Consider the following 24,962-nt stretch of genomic DNA (forward strand, 5'->3'; position numbering starts at 1 on the left):
AGCTCCCAAACCCCTATTGTCCATTTACTATGATACCAGCAACATTGCATCAGACCCAGCTGCTCGGAAAAGAGCTTTTTCTGTCGCCTTGGCTCGGGGTTTAAGTCCTAAGGAACTTACATCAGACAAAAAAAGTTTAAAGGCAAACAAAAATTGAATGTTTCGTACTAATACCTTGGATTGTTGCATCAGGTAAAGGGTTTGGATAAAGGTGCATGATGTTTACACATGCCGTCAAGCTTATGCTGAGAGAGTGAGGTATTAGGTAAATCCAGTGTGGATATCTGTGACTAAAGCAGTGGAAATTCTCAGCTGCGTATTTGTGGCTTTACTGCCAATGAAAGATCTAATCACCTCAAAGCCTATTTTAGCAGTATCACGGCACGATGTTTACATTGCTCATCCTAAAAGTGTTATTAGCTGCTTAGCTTAAAGGAAACCGCAGGCCTCGGGATGAAATAACCTGCTGTGTGGATATGATAGCACTAATTCATTTCAGACATATTGGGGTTTAGTTTGAAGTGATAAAAGTGTTGTTACAACTGAGCAGATTTGCTTGTTTCTTATTTGTCTGGCTCCTCCGTGAGCCGGAAGTTATATGAATAGTGTTGCTATAGTAAAACGCATAAGAATAAAGATTAAGGGAAGCGAACCGAGAGAGAATATTCCAAACTGGAAGGATAGAAAATATGGTGAAATTACATGTGAGTGTATAAAGCAAAAGGAAAATTATATATATATATATATATATATATATATATATATATATATATATATATATGTGTATGTGTATAAATGTTTATTTTTATAAATTTTAAACCATATATAAGATGAGAAAATGGTGAAACGTATAACAGCTGAAAGAGAGAGGACTGGAGAACCCTAAAAAACTTTTGGTAGCGAATGGGGTAAAGATTCAACAGGAATTGACTAGACTCTTGTGTCTGCTGTTAAAAGAAAGTGGCCCCATAAAGCACAGCATTGTTTGCTTGAAGCTCTTGCAGCAGGTGGAGGTGGAAGAAAGGAGGGGGTCTGTGTCTACAAACATGCCCATTATGGATGGCTCTCCTGGGCTGCCGTGGCACCAATACACCCGGTCTGCAGCCTGGAGGGGCCCGACGCGCTCTCCGCACAGCCGAGTAATCATTTTTATCCTCGCCATTTCCCAAATAGAAATGGACACGTATGATAAAAGTGTCAGGGCCAGTGTGGGCGACAGGACCTTCTAACTGCATTACATGTCACATCCTCACGTCCCTCTCTGTTTTGCTTTGCCTGTGAACGGCCGTGTTATTGCTCACAGGAACTTGGCGGTAATATACAGTTCGAGACAAGCAGCTCTTTATGGCCTCAGATTATTTGGTTTGAATGAAAGTGCTGATTTATGTCTGTTTAAGTGAAAAGCTCTGTAAATTCCCTCAGCTGCGTTTCCTGTTCTGGTCCTTCAGGAGCGACTGAGCGGAATGGTAGTGACAACTGAGGCTGGTGTGGAAATGTGTCAGTTGTGGTATATTTAATATAACTGACAGAAACGTGAAGAAATAAACCAACCTCAAAAACTAAGCCTTTACCTCCTCTAATGTAACACAAATCAAACGCAAACCCAAACATACTCATACTTGCATATGCTACCCAGCGTGCACTGAAATCATCGCATCATCTGGAAAGTATCATGTTCATTTTTTTTTTTAAGCCGTTGTGTACAAACCCCTGATAAACATCTAAAACCGCAGACAACATCTGCTAAATGTCGTTCTAACATCTGACAGGGAACATTTGGGCTAATCCATATGAAAATGATGCACACATCAAATCAAGGTTATTGTAGTTAACTAAAACCTTTTAAAAATCATTACATATATACATATATAAACCTACTTGCAACATTTCACATTTTCATTTATTTTCATTTGATGTTCTAAAATAATTAAAACTACAATTTTAATAAATAAAAGCATAAAAACTACAAAAACAACATTACAATTTTTTTTTACTGAAATGAAAATAAAATGAATGAAAAATGGAAATATGAAAATGTAAAAATGAAAAGTGATTAAAAATATTAATAAAATTGACATATTATCAACTCGTACTAGAATCATTAAAACTAAACTAAAATTAATATAAACTATAAAAACATCTTAAATGAATAAAATGACAAAATTAACAAAATTACTAAAATAACTGAAATTAATATAAATGGATAAAAATGAAAATATGATATCATGGAAGCAAAAAGTAATTCAAAATAATAATACAATATAATAAAACCTATTATACTAGCAACTTGAAGTACTGATTTTTTAAACTGAAATTGATAAAAAATTGATAAAAAATAGAAATATTAAAATATTAAAATGAAGACAAATTCAAAATAGTAATAAAAACTATATAGTATCAATTTATGTACTAACATCATCTAAATTAAAATGAAATTATTATAAACTTTAAAAAAAATATATATAATAAAATGACAAAATCAACATAATTACTGAAACTTACTCAAATTAAAATAGGATAAAAATGAAAATATGAAACCATGAAAATAAAAAACGAATTCAAAATAATAGTAAAATATAATAAAAACTATTATGCTATCAAACTACAACTATTATTATTATTATTAATATAAACAAACAAACAAAAAATCTAGAACTAATGCAGCATCTTTTTTAAGCTTTGAGTGCATAGAAAAGTGCTATATAAATGTAAGAAATTATTATTAATTAATATTATTATCTTGCTCAAAATGATTCTAGTATCCCGAAGTACTGAAATAACACTGGATCAACTTGATGTCTTGGCTATTGGTTGGTTGTGTGTGTGTGTAGTGTTACTGCTGTTGGAGTCAGTGGAGCAGGGTCATATTGTCCCTGGTGTGGCCTTGGTTCTGTGCGCTGACACTGCATTGTCCAGCACAGCCAGCTGAGCGTCTCACACAAATGACCTCATTCATCCTCAGCCTCTCACACCATTACACCCCATGGCCTTATATCAACAGCACATACATGCGCTAACACCTGATCAATAGCGAACGGGCCAGGCAGTCTGGGCTGAAGGTGCCGCTCTTTAAATTTGTTGTGTTAGCCGAGTAAATGGTATCTTCATGTTGACAGCGTCTTGTCTTTGTATATTTACAAAAGTGGGTTAGCTAGAGGGTCCGTGTTCGGTGGGGTTTGTTTGTACTCTGGGTTTGCTTGCCACAGGAGTTGATGGATTATAGCTTTTTTTTTTTTTTTTTTTTGGTTGAGCTTTATGGAAGCGAGTCTTCAAGTCTGTTTGCAAAACCATAAAATGAATGTGTAAATATTTGTTTATGTTGTAATGTGCACAAGAATTGGAAGTAAGTGTAGCGTTGCAAATATATGACCTTAGTCAGTTATGTAGTGTGTATAAATGTATGCGTTCAAACTTGTATGTTGTTTATGGGATTGATTTGAACGACATATAGTAAATAAACTAGGTAGTTGACATAAAAAAATCAAGCAATGCCCTGTGGTACGGCAAAGCCGGCTACTGAATGCAGGGATGTACTTGTTTCCTATTTATTTCAGTTGTTTGAAAAAAACCAACAAAAAACATTGTTGCACAAGCAGCACAAAATTTATAGTAACATGTTTCTTGAACATCAAATCAGCATATTAGAATGATTATTGAAGGATCATGTGACACTAAAGACTGGAGAAATGATGCTGAAAAATCAGCTTTGCATCACAGGAATAATTTCAACTTCAAATAAAATATAATAAAACATAAGTTATTTTAAATTGTAGTAATATTTCACAATATTCCTGTTTTGACTGGATTTTTATCAAATAAATGAAGCCCTACTGACCCCAAATTTTTGGACGGTAGTATCCAAACCAACCTTTTTTCCATCCCAATATAATGTTGAACTACTCAAATGTAAAAGAAAATTCTTTAAACTGTTTACCCATCAAGCATACCTGTGTTCTTGAGCGTAGTGTGTGTGTGTATGTGTGTGTCTTTGTGTCTCTGTGTCTCTGTCAAACACACAGAGAGGCTTAGCTGCTTGCCAGGCTTCCACAGTGCAATAATAAAGTCAGTAATCTCCTCATTTAGGATTCAGCATCTCACAGTATCTTAATGAAGCCTGTAATGAAGCTCTCAGAAACTCTCAGAACCCCCAAATCACCCACTAGTTAAACCGTCCAAAATACCCAGACCAACCACAGCATACACACACTCGTCTTAGTCCTAGACATTTCTTGCATTTATGATGATTCCTCGCCCCCTGTGTTAGCTGAATAATAGTATGTTAATTTCAGCTTGTTTTTATTCTGGTTTCAAGGCTGTTTTTTTTTGTCTGGCTTTTAAAGCTTATGTGTTGAATGAAAATTAAGTGGGATCTATTCTTTACGTTCCCATAATTCTGTATAAAAAGATAGAACAAAATGGCAGAGAACTTTGATCCAAGCAGCTTTAGATACCAAGAACATTGTTTCTTACGGTGAATGACAAACACTACCACTATGAAAGTAGAAATCGGGATGTGTCCCAAAAAACAAACACAGAAGGCTGCAGACAGTGTGCATCTTCTTAGAGAGGCTCCGTACAAATACATGTTAAGATTAAAACGTTTGATTAAAATCTTTCACAAAAAGAACTTTTTCTGCTTCATTATTCTCCTATATGATTGGAATTCATTATGCAAACATGGAGAGAGAGAGAAAGAGAGAGAGAGGCAAGCATGCTGAGGAAGTTTGTAATCAATCTTAATGGCTCTTTACTGCTCCAAGGTTCATTATGAATATCAGGCAAAGACAATGAGCTATCTTTCACCCTCATATCGATTGCTATGCAAATTTACATACATTTCAAGCAGCCTTGCCTCTGCAGAGAGCAGAACCGGGTTGTATAATAAAACAGTTTGTGAACAACAAAACATAACGGCACTTGTGAGAACACTTTCTGCTCATTATTACACCGTACTCGTGATTTCGGAACAGCAGGTGAGCACGTTCAGGAACACGTGTACAGGCGCGCCTTTCTGTTTAGCATCGCCTCAGCGTGGAGAGGTGCCATCACGCTGTTGAGTGTGTGTCAGTCGGTGAGTGTCCCTGTCATGTATGGCTGTGAGTACACACACCGTGTGTGCAGTGTGCTGTGAAAATTTGAGAAGGCAGCACTGCAAAACAGAGGAAAAACAAATTCGTACCTACGGGCCTTTTCAGCACTCTCTCAATACCCCCAGTGCCCTGATCCGTCTCACTTTAACTCAAGCATAGAGACGGGCCGGAGTGGACGACGTGTTTTCACTCTAATACAGTCTGCAGTTATTTTGGCCTGTTGTGACAGATAGTGGTATCTGCTGACAGACAGAAGCTTGATTGCAGAGCTGACTACTCGTGTGATAGTGCGCCTGTGATTAATGACTATATGAAATTCTATCATTTGTCAATAATTAATTCACTCTTTCATCGTTCACGGGTCATGAGGGCAGCAGACGGACCCAAGTGAGGCAGTATATGTCTTTACATTCTCCGTTGTTTTTTTTTTTTTTTTTTAAACATTAAGAACTTGTTGCTGGAAACTTCTTGCATTATATGTAATGCAATACATATGCAATATGTAGAATAAACACAGTCTTTGTAGGGGTTTAGTAAGTGAGCATGTTCTGAAAATAATGGTTTGGCCAAAAATGAACAGTCTGTCATCATTTACTTGTTCCAGACCTGTTAGGGTTTTACACTTAAAGGGTTAGTTCACCCAAAAATGAAAATTCTGTCATTAATTACTCATCCTCATGTCGTTCCAAACCTGTAAGACCTTTATTCATCTTCGGGACACAAATTAAGATCCTAGAAAGTCCTAGAGTTCTCTGAACCCTCCTGTTCAGTTTTGGAGAAACTATCCATTTCAGAACATGCTCACTAACTAAACCATTTCAAAATCTTAAAACATAATATATTTTGAAAAATGTCACTGGGGTCCATGTTTTCTTTGAGCCTAAATGGCTTTAATTGACTTTAAAGGAGTATCAAAATGTAATCTTTTTTTTGTTCCACAGTTGAAAAGAGTCGTACATCCAATATGATAAATTGATTCAAAACTGTTTAAGAATATAAAAAGCCTGGCCATGTCACTGACCGATCGCTTCTTGTTGTTTATCAGGTCTAAGTATCCGCGGGGCTCAGGAGGAGGACCCGCCGGATCCACAGCTGATGCGTCTTGACAACATGCTTCTGGCAGAGGGCGTTTCTGGACCGGAGAAGGGCGGAGGATCGGCGGCGGCGGCAGCGGCGGCAGCAGCAGCCGGCAGTCCCACTGACAACTCCATCGAGCACTCTGACTACAGGGCCAAACTCTCCCAGATCAGACAGATCTACCATACTGAGCTGGAGAAATATGAGCAGGTGAATGACAGTATGCACTACATTACAGGAAGACTTTCCCAGCTTGCGGCAAATATTGCTGTACTGAAATTCATCTTCAGTATGCTTTCTTTCTCAAGTCCTATTCAATCTTCATAGGCAAAATGTTATAAAATGTAATGAAAATAAGTAAAGTAAAGTGTCAACTTTAATGTTTCAGTTGTGGAAATATGTTAAAATATGGATCAAATAATGGTCCATCATCAAACAGTCTAACAGAGATATTTGTTTAAAAATGGTTTGAGAAACATTGGGAAAAATTCATAAAGATTTAAAATTATAATCAATCAGTTTTGGGGGATTGAATAAAGTCTTTTAATATGTCATCTAATGATTATTGTTCTAAATATTCCAGACATGATTTTTTGGTATACAAACTATTGTTACATTGAATTTTATTGTGTACCATCTGTGAATCATAGGAAAAATGTATGACAGTAATTTTTCAATCTGAAGAAGTACAATTAATTAAGATGCATTCTAACGTACAAAAAAAGATACTGTATTAAACTTATAGTGTTTTTCAAAATCTGATGACCATCTTAAAATTGATGGATGATCTGCATTCACACATTTGCATTGATCCTATGAGTGTGAATAATCCCAGGTTGCTGCTCTGTCTGAATAGATGTTTTTCACTAAAGGCTTCATGACAAGTTTAAAGGGAGACCTGGAGGCCTTCAACTGAACTGAAGGTGTCAGAGGTCTAAACCTGAGCAAGCATTTTACATTTTACAGTCCTGTCTATCATGATTACGATTGAGAGCGGATGTGATTTATGGTGGTATTCAGGCATCAGGACATCTTCAACTTACCTGACCTCTGAACAGCGGTAGTCTAGACATCCTCTTATAAATATTGAGCAGACGCTTTTAGTTACAGTGTGGAGAGCAGCCTCTGATAGCATAGTGCATTTGAGAGTGTCGCTATGCAGGACTGGCTGCTTCATTGAGGTCATGTATTGATTCTTTAATGGAGCTGACATTAATTTTTGATTCAGCGCTTTAGTTATTTTTCTCATAATCAAGGACGAGTTGAACGAGGGCCTTTCAATCATTTTTTTCATATGCGCTAAAGTTAAAGTCCTTGGTGTTTTGAGAAGATGCCTTGAAAAATCCAAGTAATAGCTGCATGTCTATTTGCCCTGGGTCAATGACATGATGATCATTTTTTGCCTGGATCTGGAACCAACATGAATGCAAGTACATCTCTAAGAACTTGTGTTCTGTAATAAACTAGATTGTATATGGTTTTTCCTCTTGTTTGTCATTGACCCCCTAATGTTCATTCTGTACTTGCACCATAAACAATAAAGAATAGTCATGAGAACACTTTTATTTCTAAATAACAATCTTTTTAATATGATATGGAAGTTGTTTAGCTGATGGCCTAGCCAGCCAATGGCCTAAATTAGACTGATTAACTTGCAAGCATTTAAAAAAGGAGTGTGTGGAAAAGGTGGCTCAACCCTTTCACCCAGAGTAAATGCATCTTTCTTAAGGGTGTTCCCCCTTTTAATTATCTAAATGTAAATACTTAACAAATTTTACTCCGAGTAATGAGCTAAAGTGTGCACTACCTAAATTAGTTATTCTAATTAATCATGTATGAACCGCTGCTTTAACGAAAAGCTGTTTAAATTCTACTGGCGCTGGGCAGGTGCCAAATTGCAAATCGGCATTTGCATTCATAGATGACTTCACCTATTAAGCCGTTCAAGTCCTCCACAGCACTACAAACAGTATGGATGGTGTTTTTCTCATGCTTTCAAGAGCAGCAGCTTTGAACTTGCTTCAAAAATTGCTGATTGCTGCTCCAGAGAGCTTCAAACGAATGCAGTTGAACTGATGTGCTTCTTCTGCGGAATAATGTCAAAGAGTATTTCTGTCACTGTGCTGAGAGTATATAACGATTTTAAAAAGAGGGTCAGTCTCTAGGATGTTTTTGGAGTTTAAGTGAGGATGTGATGCCGGAATTGTATATTCAGAAATTATTTATTAGTCTAGCTGTTGAGTCTCAGCAGCAGGTTCTAAAGACTTTAGAGTAATTTAGTTTTGCATAATGCATTTTACACCTACATCCTCACTCAGAATAAAAGCTGTGTCCTAAGTTCAAAATTGTCTTTCTCCACAGGCATGTAACGAGTTTACTACCCACGTCATGAATCTGTTGAGGGAGCAGTCTCGCACACGGCCCATCTCGCCCAAAGAGATCGAGCGCATGGTCAGCATCATCCATCGCAAATTCAGCTCCATCCAAATGCAGCTTAAACAGAGCACCTGTGAGGCCGTCATGATCTTGAGGTCCCGCTTCCTTGATGCCAGGTTAGTATCAGTGTGTGATCTGTCCACATAAATTATAGTATGTGTATTTACATACAAGTTGTACCAGTTGTATTTGAAAGAATTAATTTTCTGCAAAAAATTAATCTATGCAAGAAAATAATTATTTGAGAATAAGATTTCAAGGCAACCATCAAATATAATGGCCCCAAAAGGAGTGGTCACATCTTTATGAATCAAGTCATATCAATAGAAATCCACTCAATCTGATTATTTCATGTATTGGCATTAAAGTTGGTCACATAGTTTTGCATTGTTTTCCACTAACATATTGTTCAAAACGAGGACAAAAGATTCATTATTCCACTAAAATTTTGTTTAACAGTAATGAAGTTAGTCCTAAAAAAAATCTCCTGCCTCATTAGTCTACAGATGCCAATTGGGTTGATATTTTATCTATACAGTGGAATTCGGAAGTTTTTAAAGTGTGATTTAAGTTTGTTCAAATACTTAGTTACTTGAAGTAGGATCCATTTTTAGTTCCTTTAACCTTTAACCTACCCAGTCAGGGTTCAGGCCAACCACAATAAAGCATTCATTATTATTCAACCATTAGTGGTTAAGATATGGTCTTGCCAAGACTAGGGTTTTAGAGCCTAAAGGCTAACCACTGAATGCAGTCATACTAAGCACCTGAAAGCAGTTAAGAGTTTTATAGAGTGGAAATTAAGTCATTTGTGTTTGGTGGGTAGGAGGTCATCAGCAGGTGGTCCAGATTACTGTAATCACAAACAGTTGGTAGAGGAGATCTGGAGAGGAGCAGAGGGGAGAGAAATGATGCAGTGAACATGAGAAAAGAGTGGATGAGGTCTCGAGGAGAACGCTCAAGTGAAGCAGAAGCACAATCGTTTGGCTGGCCACTCATGTAAAAGGCATTAAACAAGGCGAGAGAAAGAAGTCAGTGCTTAACCGTGGCGGGGTGGGCCGCAGTGAGTGGCGATAAGTGCAACTCCATCAGGCCCTGCCCCAGTACTTGAGGAACAGTGTTCAGCTGGCCATGGCCTGATTTCCTTAATGTCCCAAGATACAGCTCTGACTGGGAATGCTTGAGCACCTCTAAATGCCCCCATCAGAGTGAAAGAAAGCGCAATAGAGGGAGAAAGAGAGAGGGAAAGCTTGCTGCTCTAAACACTGAACATTTCATGCTTCGCTTAGAGCTCAACCGACAACGTAACATCATCCATTTGTGTGTCTACATATGAATTCTGATAATAGCCTTCCCGACTTCATTTCCTGCCAGCTGCTTCATTATGAGTTTGGCCATCACACATGGTTTAATTTGAGTTTCTCTAATTGCCTTCCTTTTCTTGTTTTTCCTCCCGCTTGTCCGACGGCAGACGGAAACGGCGGAACTTCAGCAAGCAGGCGACCGAGATCCTGAATGAGTATTTTTACTCACATCTTAGTAACCCTTATCCCAGTGAAGAGGCCAAAGAGGAGCTGGCTAAGAAGTGCAGCATAACAGTATCCCAGGTGAGGCCACACCACCCATCTATGTAGCACATGCCCCATTTGTTGGATAATCTGGAAAGAATGATTAACAACAGGTCAAAGTCTGAAGACTTAAAGTCCCCATTCTCAGGGTTTACTTAGGTAAATCCATTGCCATCCCTGCTCTGTTCCATTTGAACTGGTCTTAGCTGATTTAAGCTAGACTTCAGCTGAGGATCTTCAGCCCTTCTCTTGGAGGCAAACTGTTCTTCAGAGTTTAGTTCCAACCTGCTCCACCACACCTAACTCCCTGTTGAAAAAAAAAAAACAGCATATGCTGGTTAGGTATGTTTTGAAGAATGGCTGCTGGTTTGAGCTGGTTTAAGCTAGTCCTTAGCTGGTTGTGTGCTGGTTTAAGCTGGTCCTTAGCTGTTCGTGTGCTTGTTTAAGCTGGTCCTTAGCTGGTCTTGTGCTAGTCATAAACTGCTCCTAAACAATTAGCTCCTGCTCAGGACCAGCTTTGGGCCAGCACATGACCAGCTTTAACCAGCTCAAACCAGCAGCCATGCTTCAAAACATACCTAACCAGCATATGCTGTTTTTTCAACAGGGCTCAAAGTGATCCTGAAGACCTTGATTAGGTGGTTCAGGTTTACTTGGTTGGAGCTAAACTCTGCAGGACAGGTGTCACCAGGAGCAGAGTTGAAGACTCCTTCTCAAGATGGTTTAGAGGATTTTCCAGTTGGTCTCCTAGACTGTTCAACTTAAAAATCCCCAAGAACCCAAACTCGGTCCTGGAGGCCCGGTGTCCTGCAGAGTTAAGCTTCAACTTGCCTCAACACACCTGCCTGGATGTTTTTTAGCATGCCAAGTAAGACCTTGATTAGCTGGTTCAGGTGTGTTAAATTAGGGTTGGAGCTAAATTTTGCAGGACAATGGCTCTCCAGGAGCGAGTTCGAAGACCCTGGCTCTAAAACCAGTCAACAGACCAGCCTGATAGGCCATCTTAGACTGGTTTAAGCTATGTTTTTCAGCAGGGTAATACCATAATCTAGAATAACAGTGGCTAATTGGCTATGCTAGATCACACAAAGGCCCTGTCTTAAATGGTTTACTTAATGTCAACTTATGGTCTGGTGACCTTCGCTCATATGGTGTCCAGCTTGTCATTTTAGGTTTCCAAACCTTCCCAAGCAGCCCATTTGAAGCCACTATGCATCCTTGAATGTTACCCAGTAGTCCGTGTTGCAAAGCATATACTCTGAAGAGGATCGCTAGGGCTGAGGGTGCCATTTGGGACAGGGCCAAGCTTGATCAGACCAGAAAGACTCTCCAGCGTACTCTCTCTCTCATTGTCCTCTTCTTTCCTCTCGTCACTGTCTAGCATGCATACCTGTTTGCTCTAACACATCAGTCTGATACTTCCACTGAGCTGAGTCTCAAGCAGGGCCTGAAGACACAGAGTGTACCCTGTTGTGGATGGATGCCACAGTTTGTGGTGATCTGTGTCAGTCATTGTGTTTTAGAGTAAATGTGTGTGTGTATGTGAGTGTATGTGTGTCAGAGAGAAAGAAGAGGGACTTTATTTCAGTCGCAAAGTATGATTCATTATCGCAAGGAATTTAAAAGAATCACAGTGTTTTCCCACTCTATTAACTAAATTCAGAATCCACCTGAAGGCAAGAGTACCCACCCACACCCATCTCCCCACAGACAAAACTTTTTTCTGTTTTTTTCAAACAGTCACAGAGGTGGTCAAAGAAAGTGTGTACTGTTAATTTATTGGTCTTAGAGCATATCTGCATACCCTGTGGTGTAATAAATGTTTTTTCTCTGTGGGGAGGGGCTTATGGAGGGTTGTTCAGAGTCAGATCCTGTAAAAGCCATTCTTTTTTGCCTTCAGGGGGTGGGAACCACCATCACAGTGTCACAGGTATGTCATGACTTCTCCTGCTCCACTTTTCTTGTGCCATTTGTTTTTCTCTGTTGCTTTTCCTTTATTCTGTCACTCCTTTATGTGTGTTCACTTAGACCTTAGAACATGTTAAGACATACTCAGCACTTTGTTCCCCCCAAAAGTCTACCTTTCCTACACATACTGTAGTGCCAACAAATCTGTAAACTTATAACAAGTGTTGAATGGGCCTATATTTGGAGTGCTTAGTAATCAAACCAAGTGTAAGATATTTTTTTTTGTAATGGTAAGGCTTTTGCTGTAATGTACATATATACACCCCCTCCACTCTTCCCTAGAGAATTTCACTTGATTGTGAAAGCACTAAAAGTATGTGTCTCTTTTGATTGTGTTATGTCTTGTCATTGCACATTTTGACATGCCTGTAATAGATATTTACCCCGCATTGTATTTAATCAGTGTGTTCTGTGTATGTTCAGGAACCATTTTTATTTAGAAATATCTTATATTAAAATTAATTTGTATGTTGGAATATTTTGTTCTTAAATGTATTGTTTGTTATAGTATATAAATTGGGTTTAAAAAATATATGTAGAAATATATATAGTTTTTGTAGTGTTTTTTTATTTTATTTTTATTTTAGCAAATAAAAGATAGTAGTATATTTTTTTTTCTACCAGTTATTTACATTCTTAAGGTGGTAGACATATTTTTCTACTCTTATTTTAAAAGATTCTAGCACACATAGATCCCAGAAGCTACCTGCTTTGCCATTTTTCCTTTATCTGAGACATGAGCTGATTTAAAGTGATGTGTGGTGTTAATGGTATTGTTGATGATATTTAGTTGTCTTTATCAGGCACTACTTCACTCAGTGCACAGAATCAACCTCATTATCTGGGCACAATCTCTGTGCGTGTGTGATTCTCTGTCTTCTAAATGAGGCACACAAGGTCACATGATGTTTTTTTGAGAGAGAGTTTTCATAACCACTATGATTTTTAGCATTGTGTCTAGAGGGGATATTGTGCACCCTGCAAAAGAGTGGGCACAAAATGTGGTGCCCATCACCCAATTAAGTGTGATTCTTCTGCTTCGATCTTCCTGCGGTTCAAACAAGCGACACTTATCAATATTTCAGCTCATTATACATTTAGCAGAGCTCTGCCTCAGGTTAATGTGTTAACTATTAATGCAGACCACTTCATTATTGATAATATCAGCAGCCCTGGCCACTGCAACCGCCCATGCCAGGGAGTGAGAGTATGTGTGTGTGTGTGTGTGTGTGTGTGTGTGTTTGATGAAGCCAAACGTCTGAATCTCCATTTAAGCTCCACTCTCAGCAAGAGAGGCAGTATAAATCGGGAGGTATTGAGACCTGGGTAAGATCATCCATCCCATTTCAGTGACACTAGTGGCGTATTGACCCAAGCTTGGGGAAGGAGTAGTGGTGAATTATTTACTACATCCACACAGGCTTTCTTCTCCATTGGTTTAAAGCAAACAAATCAGGTATTGAGTTCCAGACATGAAAGTCTACTGCATCTCTGGTATGTTCTCGCATAAATATAAAACCCAAATATGTGAGGTAGATTTGTTTCAGAATATTAGTATTTAAAAATATTTGACAACTTAAAGTCAGTGTGATGTAACCAACATGCAGGAAGTAATTTGTTGTCATGTGAAAACACAAATTGTAAAACATGAAACTATATCACAGGATAGGGTGCTTTTTTCATATTGAAACCAATATGAATAAAAAGATTGCATTCAATACTTTTTGTAGTACATTTTTAAAATATTTCCTATTTTCATCATCTTTATCTTTCATCCTTATTTCATATTGACCCGTACAGCTAAAAAAATCAATAATTTAAATGAGTTATATGCCCCCCCCCCCCATGTTTTGTTAAAATATGAAATATTAGGGTTAGGAATAGCTAAGTTTAAGGTCTTTCATCTTTAGAAGGAGGTTAGCTTAGAGACTATGAGTGCCTCATTTCCATGGCCTTAAACTGCTTCATAAGCAGGTTAAGTAAAAAGGATGACGGCTAGTGCTTTCATTGCTTCCAATTAAACCTTGCTTGTTAGTTTAACCTCTAGGTAAACCCATCAAACAATTGATGTTAAGGCAAAAACCTGCCAACGGTGGTGGCTTCAGCCGAATGGTCATTAATTTTAATTGCCTAGATATTAAAGATTTAGAAGCGCAGAGGCATGGTGGGGGTAGAAATGATCTGATGTCATGTAAATTCAGCCGCTGTAGCGTAGTGTGGCTCGGGCTGCTGGAGATATTAAAATGGAAGCAGAGAGGTGGAAATTAAATAAAACATCATTAAGGGGCTGAGGCTCTCTGGTCCTCCAGTCCAGCCAGAGCCAGAATACGGCAGGAGAGATCGCCACGGCGACAGGCCACCGTAATTTATAGGGCTATTAAGAAACAACCCTTAATCTCTTTATTATTCCACAATTATGCAGTGCTAGCATTTGCACATCTACCACTCCCCATGTGACCCAGATCTTATTGTTTCCTGGCTGCTGTTTTTAGTAAAATTAGCATTATTGTAATTATTAATGTATTGTGTTGAGGCAGTGCGGCTGCTTTTAGGTGTACTATCTGAGTTGTGGTTATTATTATGTCTATTATTTGTCTTAAGGCAGGAGCACAAAAGTGGTTTTATGCAAAAGTAAAGAACATTAGTGTTATTAAGATGCATAAAAGCCTTGCCTTTGAAATGAAGGGAACCGAATGGATCCAATTTACCTTAAAGAAAGCTTAAAGAAAGTAACAATAAAAGAAAGAGTTATGTTAAAACTCTTATTGAGAATATATTCATTTATTAAATGGTGCCAGGGACCAGAAAAAAACACTTTTTAGCAAGATCTCTTAGCCTTATAAGGAACTATACCACCTTCACGTTTGGCACTAGCTACCTGATTCTATAAGAACAACACTGATCCAAATTTTGCCACAAGACGAGCAGCCCCTTGTGTGTTGGTTTAGTCTAGAGACAAAGAGAGCATGTCACGCCTCCATCCACAATAACGCACAAGCCCTGTGTGATAATCGCTTAATTAGTCTGCATGCCCAGCGGATATTACTGTGGGAGGCTGGGGACTGTGGACTTGATGGACCCAAACATGACATCTTGAAACAATCACTCTGCCTTGTCTGCACTGACGTCTGACGCCCCCTCCTCTTTTTTCCCCCTTTTTCTTTTCTTTCCGTCTCTCCCTCAGGTATCCAACTGGTTCGGCAACAAGAGGATCCGCTACAAAAAAAACATCGGCAAGTTCCAAGAGGAGGCCAACCTGTATGCCGCTAAGACAGCCGTGACTGCAGCGCATGCAGCAGCTGCCGCCGTCCAGAATAGTCAGACCAACTCACCCACCACACCCAACTCCGGTAAGCTTGCACTCATCCCGGACGAGCCCCCTAAAACCAACCAACCATCCAGAATTCCAGCTTGGTACCTTCTGAACCTCTGCTCCCTCTGGCATGCCGGATGGCTGCTGTGACAGTGAGAGGTCCCAGCCTGGGGATGAGTCTCACTCTCCTGCCTCTGAGACTATACATGCTGAACGAGACAAGCAAAGTCAAGCAGAAACTGTGTGAGCGGGTTGCACATGCTGAATATGTTTCTAGTTTTGCAGGGTGGGAGGGTGTTAGTGCTGGTGGGGGTAAAAGAGATAATCCTTACCCACTGTCCTCCCTTTCTATCCATAAATATGTGACAGTGTGACCCCCGCTGTAAATTAATGGAAATCTCTTGCTCGGAGCATGTTACACTCTTGAAGAAATGTGTAATATGAAATAATAATGAATATTTGATTAGCAAAATGATACAGTGTCTACCTTAAATTGATGCTCTTCAGACATAATAAGCAGAAGATTTGACTGTGATAAAGACATGGATTAGACCCTGAGGAGTTGCGGGTAAGCAATTTTTAAGGGGTCCCCTTTTTCTTGCACCCAGGATTCCAGATGAAAGATGAAGAATTTCAGCTGGACTCTGCAGAGAACAAAAACACTCTATTAACCAACATGTTCACTGGTACTGGCCTTTTCCATAAGCTTCTTATTGTCCTTCTTGTCATTGGCATATAATTCCCTTTATGAACTAGTCCACTAGAGTAGGAATAGGTGTGAACCCCTGTGGAAAACTTAAGACTTCCAACTCCATAATCCAGCTTTGTCCTTTTTTGTTATTTCTCAACTTTGTTTTGGCATTTTTGGTGACCCCCACGTGCCCTTTTAGAGATGTAATGCAACCTACCCGTCATCCCCATCCCTATCCTATCCTTACATTTCTTCTTTGTTTATTTTACTCTTCCTTTTGTTGCTTGCTTTCCGAGCATCACTTCCTAGCGTGGTGTATGGTGCACATATGTCCTCGCACACATTGCGTGTATGTGTGAGTCTGTGATAGCCTCTCTTTCTCTTTCACATCCTCTCGTTATTCAGCTCCTTACATCTTTCCTTTCTAGGTTCGTCAGGTTCTTTTAACCTCCCAAACTCAGGGGACATGTTCATGAGCATGCAGAATCTGAATGGGGATTCTTACCAAGGGGCACAAGTCGGAGCCAATGTGCAGTCACAGGTAGGCGCTACGCACAGGAACTGGGGCTGTGAACCAGAGCAGACCTGTCAGTTAGCCTACCATCCACATTAAAAACTCAACTCCCTCCCCCTCAACATATAGACAGTGATACAGATTCGATCACCCCCTCAACAATTAGCTTCATTATAGTCATGGAAGATTAATTATGACTATAGTCTGGACATGGATGGATCCTTCACATTTCCAGTCTGGACCCCCAACTAAAATACCATATCACAGCCCATAAGAGGCCCGTCTGACTAGAGACTCATTATTTACAGCATTATGCTAGTATATTGATCCTGGAGCAGACCCCATTTTGTAGTTGATGTTGTGAATGCATTTGGCTCTGACTTGAGCTCTTGGGTTGGTATTGGTTGTATGGTACTGTTCTTTCCTCCAAACCTCTATATCCTTTTCTGTCCCCTTTCCATCATGATTATCCCAATTTTCCATGTTAACATAAGCTCATTTTATCCTCATGTTAAAAGACACCATTTGAAGGAGAGAGACGAAGAGTTAATGTGTACTGAACATTTCTCAGATCTTCTCATGCTCTGATAATGTGTTACATACCGTATTCTCCTCCAACTGTTGTCATGTGTGAATATTACCGTGTTTTGTAGTAAATTTCACATCACAAATATTCCATTCCTTCTTTCTGTGATTTTGTGTTTCGAGCCTGGAAATAGAGTAATCCTTGCCAGAAAGCAATAGAGAGAGGAAACACATATGCTGTCCTAAATGTTGCATTAAACCACATATGTATCTCTAACTTCATTCCGCTGCATATTCCATTACAGTATGATTAATTTAGAAAACCGCAAAGCCATCAACTTTTTTGTTTAAACACCATTGCCTTTGTCTGTTGTCACCATGCATCACTGTGTTGATGTTTGCATGTGTTTCTGTAATGCAGAATGTTGACAAGCTTGACTTCCTGTTGTGTCCTCTGCAGGTGGATACCCTGCGCCATGTTATCAGTCAGACGGCAGGATACAATGATGCGCTGGGGGTGAATCCCATGTATAGTCCACATGGCTTGAATGTAAGTACAGTCTCAGTCAGCTATGACTGAAGTGCCACCAAATTAAGCAATAATAAAGATACTACACTCATCCTAACATTATAGAGATAATCTATAACTCAAGGCTTTTTCAAAAATTGTTATACATTACCATTCAAGAGGTCCCTTTTTTAATGTTTTGAAAGAAGTCTCTTATGCTCACTTAGGCTGCATTTGTTTCATTAATCATGAAATATTATTACAACATAAAATAACTGCTTTCTAATATGTTTTATGTCTATCTAATTTAATATGTTTTAAATGTAATGGATTCTTGTTGTGGCAAGCTATATTTTAAGCAGCCATTACTCCAGTCTTCAGAGTCACATGACCTTTCAGAAATCATTCTGTGCTGATTTTAATGCTCAAGAAACCATTCTTTTCTTTTCAATGTTGATAACAGTTGTACTGAGTAATAACTTTGTGGAAACCATGATTTTTAGGATTATTTGATGAATATGAAGTTCAAAAGAACAACATTATTATAATATTTTTAGACTTTTTATCAATATAATGCATCCTTGTTGAATAAAAGTATTAATTCGTTGTTAGGAATTTGCTTTATTTAACAAAATTATGTGCCATGGGTTGGGGCTGCACGAATAATCAATATTAAATTACAAAGGCGATAAATCGTGATTAGACAGAAGCAGCGATTGTCATGCATATCTTTCAGTGAATCGTCTGCGACTATGAACATGATTTTGCATAGCTTGTCAGTGAACTGACAAGCTATGCACTCCCGCAAGATTATCGCGACAGTCATTTGACTAGTGTGATCTCTTTGTTCCGTGCTTGGGCACGGTTCGTTTAACTGTTCCTGGCTCGATTTGAACAGGTGGGCCAGAGCATAGTTCAGTTGGGCTCAGGTGCGGTACATATGTAGCCGGAGCGCAGAACTTCTGATTTGTGCAGCATGATTGCGTGTACATTTCTTAGTAGGAAAAAAAGTTATAGATCTGTAAACCAACATAATGTGAGAGGAAATTGTGTTACCACATCCCAAACGACTTAAAATAAACCAAAAAGTTAACAAAACAAAACAATGTACTTCACTGTGTTGAGCGAGAGTGCTTCTCTGCTGTCTTCACGTGCTATCAGAAACTTCCCGTTTCCCACTTATGAAGTCATGATTACGAGCACATTGCATTTATTTCTGTTAAAAATAACAGTGAACAGCGGCTTGTGAATGTAGATGATTAGCCTAAATTATTTAATCGGGAGTGTTCTTGTGAGCACTGATGTAGTCTTAGGCCAACCCCAAATGCTCTCATTGGTTGAGATGCATGATGACACCCATCCCAAGCCAGTACTTATCAACATCCCACCCCTCCTGTGACCCATAGTTTGTCTGTACACTCTTAAAAATTAAGGGGCTTCAAAGGGTTCTTCAAGTGATGCCACAAAGAACGGTTCATTCAAAGATTCTTTTATAGAACCATCTCTTTCTTACCTTTTCATAATCTGAAAAACCTTCCTACACAATAAAGAACCTTTTGTGAAGCAGAAAGGTTATTCAGATGTTAAAGGTTCTTTATGGAAACATTTAGACAAAAAAGTTTTTCAATGGCATCGTGAAACACCTTTATTTTTAAGAGTGTATGTGTATTGCCAGCCAGTGAGCAATGGACTTTTATAATAATAATACATAAATAAAAACACTGTGTTAATGCGCAATAAAATAATTGTAGGCATTAATTAATTAATGGGTTAACGTGGTAATAACATGTTAACTTGCCCAGCCCTAGCAAATACATATAGTTCTTATAACATAAATCAGAAGGACCTGAGTCATAAGCAGGTCCCATCCCCAGCAAGGAATCACCATAAATCCAAACTCCACCTCAAACAGAGTGATGATTCAGAGAATGACAGGAGTATCTGTCCTATAATATGCATAAAGTGGAAAATATGACAATTTTTTAGAGTGGGAATAAATGCTTTGCTCAGTAAAAGCTCAAGCAGCTCAAGTATTTAGGAGTGGTGAGAGGAAAATGAGATTCAGAAATATGTAAAGTCAGTTTGTTGCCTGTGTAAACAGTTCCTATTACAGTAACCTATAACGTGGTAAGATGAAAAGGCTTTTACTAGCATGTCTTGCCTCTGTTTGCCTGTTTTGCAATGCTTCAAAGAATTTGCAATATCCTTATCAACATGATGAAATATGAAAGTATGATTGCCTGCAGCCGTCTGCAGGCATGAATTTTATCTTCCTTGATGAGGTTTGATATGATGTTTTTTTTTTGTTTTTTTTTTTTTTTTAACCATACACTGCATGATATAAAACCATCTGAGTAAAGACACATTTATTTGATGAGAAAGAGAGGGTGAGAGAAATACAGACATAAATCTTCCTTAAGCTAAACGCAGGTTTAGATGTTATATCTGTTCCCTTGCTTGTCGAGGAATTGTTTATAAAAACATAAACTTAGATGTGTTAGCTTTAAACATTAATCTAAAAAAAAACTGCCTAATGACAAGACTTTGGCTGGTGAGTTGACACTAGTTTTTTGACAATTGAGCATTTTCTTCATTTTCTGAATTTGTAATATTATCAAATGAGCCAGTAAAATATGTTTTAAGCATTATTACATATTCCTGATACAAAACAGCTTATTTATTAAATGATCCTTGTACATTATCAAAAAAGACACATGAGCTTTGCTAAAGCAAAATAAATCACTTTCTATTGAGAAACAGATGCAATCAGATGGAGGAATAATTTGCAGTGAGGTAATTAATAGAGCAGAGCTGTCATATGTGTACTTTCTGATGACTGTTAGAGCTCCATTTGCATGAATTAACTCTAGCAAAGCACACAACGATAAATGTCATAAGTGAAAACGTATGCCCGATTTTTCACAACAGTGGGGCCCAAACGTGGCAGTGTATCTCTGGCTAATGTGGAGACGGCTGTGTGTGTGTGTGTGTGTGTGTGTGTGTGTGTGTGTGTGTGTGTGTGTGTGTGTGTGTGTGTGTGTGGAGGCCTCTGTGGCCTGTAGCTGTGCAGATGAAGTGTCAGCCTCTCGCAGGCTCAAACGCCACACGTTCACACTCTCTCACTCTGGTCCACTGCTCAAGTCAGAACTCACTCTATCATTACAAGTGTGTGTGTGTGTGTGTGTGTGTGTGTGTGTGTGCGTTTGTTTGTGTGCATGTGTGTCAGGCTGAATGCGAGTTATCCATGTCATCAGGGTACAGCAGACTTCCTCATAACGCTCGCATTTCAGCATCAGTCCAGACATTGTGGCTGGAGGAGACTAGCACAATCTATTTATTGACCTGTTCCAGGAACTCAAAATCAGCAAATGCCTAATTCCGCCACTGAATAGTCCCTGTACACAGACAGATGCACAGGCACAAACATCTCCACATGATTTTTATATAGAAACACTGACAGATTGTTTTGATAACCAAACACCTCATTAGCAAATCAGCATACAGCAGTAGTTCCCAACTAGTATTGCTTCAGGATCCAGATTTCACATGAAGTGACAATTCTTTCAAATGTTCATTGTACAAAAAAGTTAAATAAAATTAAGCATAGTTTTATTATTAATATTATTATTATTGTAAAATATTATTGTAATATATAATTCACCATGTTTACTATTTGTATAATTATTTGTATAATTTTATTTATGAAGCCAATGATTTGCCATGTTCACCATGCTCTTCATTTTATTTATTATTTCTAATAATAGTTATTATAAATATTATTTTCTTTACTCTTCATATTATTTATTTATTATATAATGTGTTTGTTTGTTGACTGTTTATTATTATTATTATTATTATTATTAATGTTATTAATAGTAATAGCATTAATATTTTATGTTAAGCAGTGATTCACCATATTTATTTTAAAATAAATTATATTTTACTTATTATTAAGCCATTGATTCACCATATTTATCCTTTTTAGTTATATTAAATGTAGTCTGACATTTTCCTTTACCTAAATAATTTTCTTTGTGGTTTTCAAGAATGAGGGCATTTCCTCAGGTTGGCTTCTGCCTAAAATCACAAACTTCTGCTGAATAATTAAACATTTGATACTGCAGTTTTTGAATGAATTCACTGCTTTTGAGCTCAAATATTTTGAAATAGTCTCCAAAAAATAATTGGGTATTTTTTTTATGTGGTCCTGTCATGTCCTACTAATTGGGACCATTGGCATCTTCTAATTGTTTTTGTGTTGATATGGGGAGGGAGGGTTGACTTAGGTGGGGGATTTAACCGTTTTGGAGGGAAGAAATCCAGCTAAAGCTAGTCTCCACTAAGAGCCGGGCGATTGAGTCGGGAGCACACAGGCGAGCAGGGTTGAGGAAAGGCCTGCACCGTCGCTTCCACTCAGCATCCTTCCGGCTCCCCCCCTCCCGCCCCGGCCTCCCTCCCCTTGACTGACATCAAAATATGGAGCGACAAGCTGTCGGCCCACCGCTGAAATCTGATTAGACATTGATTTCAGCAATCGTTCCCATTGGCCACAACGTTTATGTGAATTTGTTTTCTGAAAGCGAGGGAAGCAGGGACAGAGAGAGGGAGAAGCCAAAGTATGTTTAGCGTGGCAAGATGGCCATCGGCATGTCAGACAGTAGATCAGAGGAGACAGGCTCTCTTATTAATTTCTTAATGCATTAGTATGCATATGTATGCATGCTTCACTCACATGTACACACCAGGATTAGGACACACACTTCACTGCAAGCAGACAAATAAACCCATGAATTTTTGAATACTAGGAAAGATTATCTCATGTGTTTTACATAACAAAGTGTATTCGTTTTTTTTTTTTTTTTTCACTGTGAAATTAATAATATTTTTTTTGTGTGTGTTTTGTTTTCAGGGTAATGGGGGATGGCATGATGCTACGACGCCATCCTCTGTGATCTCCCCTACAGAAGGCCCTGGTAGTGTGCACTCTGATACCTCGAACTGATCTCCTCATTGACATGGCCCCTTCCCAAGCTGTGGACAACAATCACAGAATTACAAAACCACAGACTGACCAATCAGAGACACAGAATAGACTCTCACAGATAATCCAGAAACATCCTCACGGATTCATCCGCAGTACTTTTCCACAGTGTTTTGGAAGCTGGACATTTCTTAGCCGTAACATCAGTCCACTGCAGTTTTTACTAACAAGCTCTCCTCCAATTATATTAAACCAGTATGTTTTGTTTCTTTTATCATTTGAAGTGTACAAGCTCAAAATGTATGTGAGTTATTAGGCTTTTTCCTCTTTTTTTTTTAGTTTATTACCAGTCATAACCCCTTTCCATTGTTCTAACCAACTGTTGGCAAAGCTTTAGTGCAGGAATGCAACTGATACGAAAGTATATTCATACGATGCTAACCGATGCATTTAACAGGGCTAAATGCTACAGAAGGCAGCTTAGGGACTCCATTGCTGATATTTTTTGAGTTTTTATTAATATCACACCTAGCAATGACTTAAACAAGACCACCTATGGAAGGGAATCCACTCCATTTTGGGAGGTGATTTTTTTGAAATACCTGGCAATTAATGTCTTTTTTTAAAAACACAAAACCTAATTGATATTTAGTCCACTGCGATTAAGGAAAGAAAGTGTAGAAGATGTAAAAAGGAAATATGGATCATCTTGTCGGCTCTTCTGGCAATTTTCAATTCAAAAACATTCTTGTATATGACATAGCTTGAGAGTATTTATACATCTCACAAATAAATACTCAGCTTTATTACCTCATTGAAATTCATAGAAAACCAATAGATTTAAAACATTTCTTTAGCTTATAGTGCTCTCACTGACTACCTCTCAAAATCACCACCACCACCATTTTTGTCTTTTACTTTCTGTCATTCTTTTTTTCATCTCTTTTTAAAATATTATTATTTTTTTTTTTTTGGATTGACTTTTGTTGGATTCGGTTCCATCTTGTAGAAATTAGCTCTCTCTGTCTCTCTCTCTCTCTCTCTCTTTCTCTCTCTTTCTCTCTCTTGCTCTCTTGCTCGCTCGCTCTTTATGTAATCTAGTGTATATTTTAACCTTCTAAGAAAATGAAGTTGCTTTGTTGCAGCTTTTAAAAAAGGAAAAAAAAAAAAAAAAGAACCATAATATGAATAATACGAATAACACGGAGAGTATGGCGAGTACAGTGGCTGGTGGAAGGGAATTTTGTGTTGGAACAGGGAGGGGGAAATATGATCATAAAATTAACACCAAACAGTAAAACTGTTGTAAATACTGAAGAACATTTTGAATGTTGCTCATCTTGTTACTAATTCATGCAAAAAAATAAATAAAAAAATAATAATAAACAAAAACCCATGATTAAAAAAAAAGAAAGAAAACCTGTAATGCATAGAGGTTTCAGTGAATTGTACATTTCAAAACCCTGTGTGACAGGGTTCCAACTTTCTTTCTCTTTTTTTGTATCGTATGTGATTCTGAAACTGATAAAAAAAAAAAAAAGACAAAAAAAGAAAGTCATACAAAATTTATTTGTGGCAGTGGTTCTAATGTATTAAAGATGTTTCGTGTTTCTTTCTAACCAGACTACACCCTGGACTGAAAAGTCTTCCTTGTGGTAGTTATGTGTAATTTCAAACATGAATAAACTGTTTTCCTTTCATGACAAAATGTTTTGATATTGCCTTCTTCGTTTTAGGTGCACTTGAGATGAATATATAACACTAAGAAATGACATGACATTTATTTACTTTAGTATTAGCACAAGCATGTTGGTGATTTGAGTTGCATTGTATTATTATGTACTTCTGTTTTATGCATATACATGTGTATCCATGCACATATCAAAACCAGAGTCTTGTTCATTTGCATGAATACCTCTTCATGCCAATTTCAACAAAGTGAGAGATTTATTCTCCTCCAGCGCGCATGTATCAAATCAAGCACACACTCCGAACTAAACACAACACTGCATTCTGCTGAAGCACAAGTGCTTGTGTCACATTACTTAGACAATCATACGCCAATATCTTAAATGCATTAGTACACGTCTATGCAAGCCACACATGCGCATGACAGAGCTTCTAAGAAGAATTGACAGTCCCCTCATAGAAAGCATGGTTCCCCCCGCAGGCTTGTTCTCTGTCAAAGAGAAAGAGAGGGATTTTAGCATAGTGAGGGCTGTTGGGGCCAAATGAATTATTTGGTTTGATAGGGACCCATGGAACAGCTTGTGAGAAGCTATTCCATGTGG

The 24,962-nt window shown here is 38.2% G+C and overlaps 1 protein-coding gene across 8 annotated transcripts in view; it reads left to right on the forward strand.

The window, feature by feature from the left end:
- LOC132097600 (pre-B-cell leukemia transcription factor 3) overlaps positions 1 to 24,379 on the forward strand; it is an 86,121-nt gene extending 61,742 nt beyond the window's left edge. For 2 of the 8 annotated variants that reach the window (XM_059503439.1, XM_059503440.1), the window contains exons 3-11: positions 6,136 to 6,377; positions 8,529 to 8,719; positions 10,075 to 10,210; positions 12,072 to 12,101; positions 15,324 to 15,489; positions 16,061 to 16,138; positions 16,572 to 16,684; positions 17,643 to 17,732; positions 22,600 to 24,379. In XM_059503439.1, the coding sequence (XP_059359422.1) occupies positions 6,136 to 6,377; positions 8,529 to 8,719; positions 10,075 to 10,210; positions 12,072 to 12,101; positions 15,324 to 15,489; positions 16,061 to 16,138; positions 16,572 to 16,684; positions 17,643 to 17,732; positions 22,600 to 22,692 (1,139 nt within the window). In that variant the 3' untranslated portion in view covers positions 22,693 to 24,379. The remainder of the gene's footprint in view (positions 1 to 6,135; positions 6,378 to 8,528; positions 8,720 to 10,074; positions 10,211 to 12,071; positions 12,102 to 15,323; positions 15,490 to 16,060; positions 16,139 to 16,571; positions 16,685 to 17,642; positions 17,733 to 22,599) is intronic. The other 6 variants (XM_059503441.1, XM_059503442.1, XM_059503443.1 and 3 more) reach the window with 4 other exon arrangements.
- The last annotated feature ends 583 nt before the right edge of the window (positions 24,380 to 24,962 follow it).

This window comes from Carassius carassius, chromosome 21 (genome assembly GCF_963082965.1).
Source record: "Carassius carassius chromosome 21, fCarCar2.1, whole genome shotgun sequence".
Taxonomy (NCBI): domain Eukaryota; kingdom Metazoa; phylum Chordata; class Actinopteri; order Cypriniformes; family Cyprinidae; genus Carassius; species Carassius carassius.